Source organism: Ciconia boyciana, chromosome 13 (assembly GCF_034638445.1).
Source record: "Ciconia boyciana chromosome 13, ASM3463844v1, whole genome shotgun sequence".
NCBI lineage: Eukaryota > Metazoa > Chordata > Aves > Ciconiiformes > Ciconiidae > Ciconia > Ciconia boyciana.
The window spans coordinates 19,161,576-19,169,153 of record NC_132946.1 but is presented as its reverse complement, the minus strand read 5'-3'; the positions used below and the strand labels follow the sequence as shown (position 1 = coordinate 19,169,153).

Sequence of the window (7,578 nt, the reverse complement as noted above, 5' to 3'; positions counted from 1 at the left end):
CTAGTCGTGATTTGCTCTTCATGGCTCTGCCTCTCTGATTGGGCTCCCAGGTGCCACATGATGTGGTCCCTTCTCCTTGACAGGGTGACTGACATTTTTAAGCAGAATACCAAACAGCTAACGCTGAAGAGCAACCATGTCTCCTGGATGGTGCTGCTGTTAATGTTTGGTTTTAATCATCATCGAGGGAAGGGAGGCTCATGCACATTTTTTGCAGATGAACCAGCAGTCCATCTGACACCTTTGGAGTGACAGTGAGTAAAGCCCTAGATACTCCTGCATCCCCTTACACGCATGCTGGCAAGGGGTCAGGGCCCAGCTCTGCCGAGCAGCAACTGGGCATGTGGTTGGGCTTACCATGGAGACACTGCTGTGCCATGGAGACACAGGCAGCTAAGGAGAACTGCAAAGGAGCGGAGAGAAAGGCAGCCTGAGGTGGGTCTTGTGCAGAGGAAGCAGACCCCTCACCCTCGCACCCGGTAGCCCTGGGGAGATGGCGAGACAAGAGCACACCTCTGCCCACCCCATGGGGCACACCTGCGGTCAGCACGGTCCACCCTGGCCTGAACTGGCACTGTTAACCTCAGCATTGTTGCATGTTTTTCATCATGGTGACAAACAAGAAGCTGGGAGTGCCTGGAGGAAGCAGGTCCAGCTCACCTGGAGCTCCTACCCAGCAGCGGTCAGCAGGATGGGCTCACCAAGGACCTGCTAGTGGACCAAGCAGGGCAGGCAGGGAGACTGGCCTTCCCTGACAGCTCCTGGTGGCCATGCCAGGCTGCAAAGGCGAGTGACAGCAAATGGTCACACTGGGGGAGGAGACGAGCACAATTTTGCATGTTGAGAAAAGTCCCAGTTTAGCCTGGGCTTGAAAGTTTGAGGAGGCCAATTACTGCCTCCAGACCATTCATCTGCCTTTCTAGGAATGACGAGCGATGGGCTTAGATCATCATCCGGGCCTGAGTCAGATATCTCAAGAGCTGGCATTAGACATCTGCAAACTCTGGCCCTGTGAATCTGGGTCACCCTGGCAGAGCCGGCACGCTGACAGAAACTGTGTTCCTGGAGACTGGCCTTAGCGGAGGGGACCTGAGCTAAATGGGGTGAGGCGGCACAGGAAAATGAGACCTTTGGCAATGGAGACAAAAGGGTTAACCTGCTGCTGGTGTCAAAGCCAAACCAGGATGTGCAAGGCAAATGGGAAAGTGCCACTGAGTCATATGTCAGAAGCCGTCCTGAGCTCACGCTCTCTCCCAAGACAAACAGGATCATCTAAATCTGGGGTTCGTGCATGGGAGAGCAATTCGCCAGGTGACAGAAGGGCCTTGACATGCAGAAGGAAGAGATGGAGACCTCTGCGGACCCGAGCGAGGGGCTCTCTGCTCCAAGCTGGGTTTTGTAGGGACCACAAGGAAGAGATCCGGATGTGATCCAGCCAAGGGAGCTGCCCCAGCACAGCACGTGGTGTCGGAGCAGGCAAGCTCTGGACAGCGCTGGCTGTGGAAAGGAAAGCTGCGTTTGCTTCCTTGTCGCACCAGTGGACATGTGCCTGCAGCACGTGGGGCAGCTGTCAGGTCCCATGGAGCCTCCTCCGCCATGTCCGCTCTGCCCTGCCTGAAGGAAGAAGGGGTTGAACCACTGATCCTCCTGCTAACCACCTTCTGCTTAAGCCCCGAGAGTGCAGAGAAGGGAGACTGCAAAGCGTGTGGCTCACTGTGGCTTCGCAGGGCATGGACGCGGTCTCCCTGCAAATAGTGAGTGGATGGAGGGACCGGCTGGGTGCCCAGGAGCAGACGTGCACATGCCTGTCAGTGTGTGGCCACAGCTGTGCACGTCTCTTGCCAACGTGATGACAAGCGTGACCCAACCTAGAGGATGCCACCCACCCTTGGTGCTCCGGGCCCATCTCCCAGGCCATCACCCCAGAGCGCAGAGGGAAAGACCCATGTCTTCAGAAGTTGGCACCCACCACATCTTTGGGTTCTGCTGGTTCTGCCCCTTTTTCCCCCCTCAGCTTGTCCCTTAATCACAAGCAGCTTGGGGAGACAATGAAATAACCGCACCAAAGAACCAGGCTTGTTCCCCTTTGTCTTTCGCTCCTTTGAGGCTCAGCAGATGAGGCGAGCTATCACGCCCACAGCCCGGCCGTCACACGTCCGACTCATCGCCTCCCGGGACAGCCAAGCAGGAGGTGCCTGGGCATGAGGTGACCGCGCATTAGCACGAGGTGACCGCACACCAGTGCTGCAGCAGGTTGGCAAGGCAGGGCCCAGCGGGCTGGCACACACCCCGCGGGGCCGCCCTGTGCTCCCTGGCCCCTGCCCACACTGAGCACCTCAGCTCTCGGCTCTCATGCTTTCGCTTCCAGACAAGCCGTCATCTCAAGCGGGACCACTGAGTTCTCTCCAGAGACGGAGGCAGCCCCCCTCCTCCCCCCAGCACATGGCACAGAGGCTTTTAGGCTGGTTTTTGCTGGAGTTCACACAAATCTCGCCTTCCCCGTTCCCACCCCCCTTCCCTGCGCAACTGAACTCAGCCATTGAGCCCAGCGAATGGTTTATTTCCCAGGTTAGCACAAAGCAGGGGTCTCTGTGTGCCCCTGGAACCAGCAGAACAAAACGCACAAAGACGTTAGAGGGCCATTTGTAACCAAATCCCAACACACCAGATACTGTTGGGATTATGTCAGAAATATTTTCCCAGAATGCCCTCCCCCCATGCTCCCTCCTACAGATGTTCAGCCCCCACACCACAGATGTTGTTCCTCTTGCAAAATGAGCTTTCCCCTTCCTCTCCCAAATGCCCCTGATGTTTTGCACATTGCCTTCACCGAGGTCTCTTTTCCACCCTGCCCTCTGCGTCCCCCCCTTCCCTGGTCCCTTGCTGACGAACGTGCAGAAAGGCCAACCTGCCTCCTCGCGCGGGGCTGAGCGGACAGCCGCTGGGATCTGCGGGGTCATCGGCTGCTGGATGTCACTGTCCCTCTCACCTCGTCCCCACCATGCCCGTTAGAAAAGCCCTCTCCCTGTTTTGGCCTCTCTCCATGTGTGACCTCCAGGTTCTGCAGGCCTGCTCCAGGGGGGCTTGCCGGACCGCGGTCCCCTCAGAGGAAGATGGAGGGATGTGAGCCAGACCCATCGGAGGGTCCCGACGCCTTCCCATGGGCTCAGTGTCATGCCGCTCTCCTCTGCTGCGTGCCAAGCTGGAGCGGGACGGGGTCTCCCCGCTGCTCCGCAGACAGCTTGGCGGAGCACAGCTCCTCGCTGGCAAGGGCCTTCAGCAGCCGTTTGTTCCTCAGGGATGCCGGGCGCATTTCAGACACCGGAGGGAACGGCCAGACCTTCCCCTCCAGCACCAGCAGCCCACGCAGAGCACGCAGGGGGATGGCCTGGCAGCCCGTCAGGGCCGCACTCCAAGCCCTATGACAGACAGACAGACAGATCTCCGTCGGGAGTGGGCTTGCACTGCCAGTGCCCCCACTCACCAGTCCTGAGCTCCTCCCCAGACAGCCCGGCTGCCGGCAGCCTGCCTGTGCAGAGCTGTCCCGTCTCTCCCTTGCCCTGGCTCCATGAGCTCCAGTGGGAGAGCAGGGGGTCCCGTCCGGCCCCGGCACATGAGAGCAGAAAGCTGAGGGCACGCAGTGCCATTGCAGGATCAGCGCTTCCTCCTGACCCCAGCACACACCTGGCTACGCCATGGGGGAGAGATGCCAGCCCTGGGGCTCCATCGCGGCAGCAGGGCTGGGCACAGGGCTCGTCTCCATCCTTCCCTCCTGTGCTAGTGGCGGCAGCCAGGAAAAAACATTTGTTCTGACACACACGGGGCTGCTGAGCTGTGTCAGGCGCTTTGGTGGCCGGGGCGGTAACCTCGACTGCTTCCTCTGCCAGCGGGAGAGCAGAATCCAAGAGCCACAGAGCACGCGGGAGCCCGGGATGGGCGACACGAAGCAGGAATCTCCCGAGGACTTCAGATGACACCTCCTGTCCGGGACATCGCAGCTCTTTTATGCATTACGAGCCACTTCTCTCCCATCTTTTTGTCTCCCCAACAGGTTATATATGCAAAGAAAACCCAGAGCAGGATCCCGGAGAAGCGTAAACCGGCGGAGCTCTACCAACCTTCGAAGTGTCTCGTGATTTACACCAGCGTGGCCCAGCCAAAGCCCTTTACTCATCACCTGCGCCGAGCAAGAATTCGAGTCTCCGCTGGTCTCCCAGGGAGCTGGGGTGCCGCATGGGTTTTTTTCTTCAAAGATAGAGTTTATTGCTAAAAATGTTTTGATCAGTGATAGCTCATATTTACATTGATATGTTTTTAAAGGAATATTCAAGTAAACATTTCCAATAGTTTCTGGCATAATCTCTAGCTTTTTTTCCTATACACAAATGTTAAAAATAAATAAACTGTACACAGAAAATTTCCTTTAACAACTCTACATGACTATATGTATTCCCACACAACAAAATGATTCCACTCTTTCATAGATTTGTACTTTTCTTTAAAATTTCCTCCTTAATTAATCGTTATACACTTTAAAAAAAACCCTAGAGAGCTTGGCAAATTAGTTCAAACATCAGTGACAAGGTCTGAAGAAGACAAAAAAAAAATACAGCACAGAGAAACAACCGTCTTCGGGGATGCTGCCGTTCTTTCTTTTTTTTTAACACCCCCCCCCCCCTTTTCCTTTTGATAAAATCATCTTCACAGGAAATTTCTGCCCTTCCCTTCAGCAGGGAAATGCTCAGGTTCTGTGGGGATGGATTTAAAATGTGGTCCTATGTCTTTAAAATAATAATAATAACAATAATTATAATAATAAAAAAACAGCTGCGATTTCCCCCCTTTCCATTAAAATCTCTCTATTTACACGGCTGGTAATTTTTTTCTTTTTTTTTTTTTTTTAGTTTTTTATTTTCCTTTTGTTAGAAGGCTATATACGTATAAAAATAGACATCTGATTGTAGTGCTTTACTGTGCCTTTGGCCTGCCCTGCAGTTCCTGGGTTCGCTTTTCCCCTTTCAAATAAAATAACATTAAAATAAGTCCAAAAAAACCCCAACCAACCCGGTTCCTCCTCCCCCACCCCGCGCTCGGGGGGTGGGAAAAAAAACCCACCCCCCCCCAATCATCCAAACGACAAAAGAAGGCAGTGCAAGGGGCCGAGGGAGGCTAACAGGAGCACTTGCACTCGGAGATGAGCGGGTACTGCACGGGGATCCAGGTGCAGTACTTCTGGCTGGACCAGCCCTGGCAGTGCCAGCGCAGGAAGGTCTTGGTGACCGACTTGACGGGCTTGCAGAACATGCCCTCGGGCAGCGAGCAGGACTTCTCGGCGAAGCAGTTGCCCTCCTTGATGTAGCGGGGCCAGAAGCGGACGCCCAGGTCCTTCCAGGTGTAGAGGACGGGGCAGTAGGTGTACGCCCAGAGCCACTGCAGCACCTTCCGCCGCGCCTTCTTGCCCACCTTGAGGCGCGGTCCCTGGGGCGGACCCAGCTCCAGCCGCCGCAGCTCGGCGGGCAGCGCCGCCCGCCCCCGCCCCGCCGCCGCCTCGGCGCCCGAGGCGTTGGCCGGCCCCGGCACGGCCACGGCCATGAAACCGGGGTCGAAATGGCTGCCCAGCTTCTTCCTCAGAGTCCTCTCGTCCAGGTCCTGCTCCTTGGGGTCGTACTCGGGATCCGGGTGCTCCACGATGTCTTTGACGGGCAGGTTGTCGCTGGGCGAGGGTCGCAGCCGCAGGAAGGGCTGCCCGGCCCCCGGTCGCAGCAGCCCCAGGCAGGAGCAGAGCAGGAGCGCCCGGATCGCCGTCATGCTCCGGGCGGGCCCCCGCCGGCCCCGGCTCGGCGCTGGCTTCCCCGCGGGGCTGGCGCTGCGGGCTCGGCTCCTAGCGCTGCCCGGCGGCGCCTGCCAGCTCCCGGGGACTCATAAATAGGCAGAGACAAAAGTCCGGCGAGGCCCGTTACTTTAAATAGCTCGGCCGGGGTTGTGTGACAGACGCATCTGAGGCTCGCTCCGCGCCCGCGGCCGCTGGCTCCCCGGGGCTCCCCGCCGGGCCGGCTCCAGCCGCGGCCGAGAGCGCCGGGGGGTCCGTGCCTCCCCCGCGGGCGGCGGCGGGGCAGGGCAGGGCACGGCGGCGGCCGAGCCTTCCTCCTCCTCCTCCTCCTCCTCCTCCGCCGCCGCTCTCGCTCGCTCCCCCCCCAAAATTCACAGCGGACTCGTCTCCATCGCCATGGTGACAGCTGGGCCGAGCCCCACGACAGCTTGTCTAGACGGTGTGACAGGGTTTGGCGTGAGACCGGAGCCCGAGAATAAAACCCTCCTTTATAGCCGGGCGAGCCGGGCGAGGGGGCGGGGAGGAGGGTCACGGCGCCGCGGCCCACTCGGGCGGCCCCTGAGCGGGCACCGCCGGGGCGCGGGGCTCAGGCGGCGGCGGCGGCGGGCGGCGCCGGCAGCGCCCGCGGCCCGGCCGGGCTCCTCCTCATGGCGAGCGGCTGGGGCGGCCCGCGGCCCCCCGGGGCATCCTCGGCGCGGGGGGGCGGTCCCCGGCACCGGCGCGGCGAGGCGAGGCGAGGCGAGGCGAGGCGGCGCGCCCCGGCTCCCGGCGCGGTCCCTGGCGGCGCCCGCCGCTCCGCGCGGCTCCTCGGCGGGGGCGGGCAGGGGCAGGCTCGGCCGCCGCTCAGCAGCCCCGGCGACCCATGCTGCCGCTGCTCCGGGGGCCCGGTCGGCCCCGCCGCGCTCAGCGCATCCAGCCGCGGCTCCGCGCCTCGCCCGCTCCGCGCCCTATGCTGCCGGCTCGGCTGGGCGCGGTGCGGCGCGGCGCGGCGCGGCGCAGCCCAGCCCGGCGGGGCTCGGCTCGGCTCGGCGCGGTTCGGCTCGGCTCGGCTCGGCGCGGTTCGGCTCGGCTCGGCGCGGTTCGGTGCAGTCCGGCTCGGCCGCGCCGCGCTCCCCCACCCCGCCGCCCGCCCGCCCGCCGCGCACTGCCGCGCCGCCGCTCGCCGCCCAAGTTAAATACGCGCCCGGCGCGCGGCCGCCCCGCCCCCGCTGTCACTTTCGCCGCGCGCTGAGTGACAGCCGCGCCCGCGCCGCCGCCGGGTCCTGCCGCCGCCCCCGGAGCAGCCAGCGCCGCGCAGCGCGTCCCACCTGCCGGCCCCCGGGCGAGCGGGAGTCGCGGGGCGCTGGCCCGGGCTGGGGCGCGGGTGCTGCAGGGCCACGCACGGAGAGGCGGCGGGGCCATCGCCCCAGCGGTGGGCACCGCACTGGGTTCATGGCATTGTCCCCCAAGCCAGAAGGAGCCCCCCTTTCCTGCCCTCGGCAACCTCTGTCTGCACCGGCCCAGGGCGGTCCGGGCACCGGCACTGACCTCCCGGGTAGCTGGGCCCTCACTCTGCCTCTGCTTTCCACCACCACTCTGCTGCCCCACCACGTCTGCTTCTCCACGAGAGCCCGCGCCAGCTTCACAGCCCTCTTCCAGCTCACGCAGAGCTAAAAGATGAGTAGGGCACCATATCCCAACAGGCCCTCTGGGCAGGACCCCTGGGGCAGCACACCGGAGTGTTACCACCGGATGCACTCCAGCATCAG

At 61.4% G+C, this 7,578-nt stretch overlaps 1 protein-coding gene across 1 annotated transcript; it reads right to left on the bottom strand.

The window, feature by feature from the left end:
• Positions 1-2,914: 2,914 nt before the first annotated feature.
• LOC140658912 (noggin-2-like) lies at positions 2,915-6,954 on the bottom strand. Its single transcript, XM_072877966.1, has one exon. It carries the CDS (start codon positions 5,806-5,808, stop codon positions 5,170-5,172), a length of 639 nt encoding a protein of 212 aa, XP_072734067.1. The 5' UTR covers positions 5,809-6,954; the 3' UTR covers positions 2,915-5,169.
• Between the last annotated feature and the right edge of the window lie 624 nt (positions 6,955-7,578).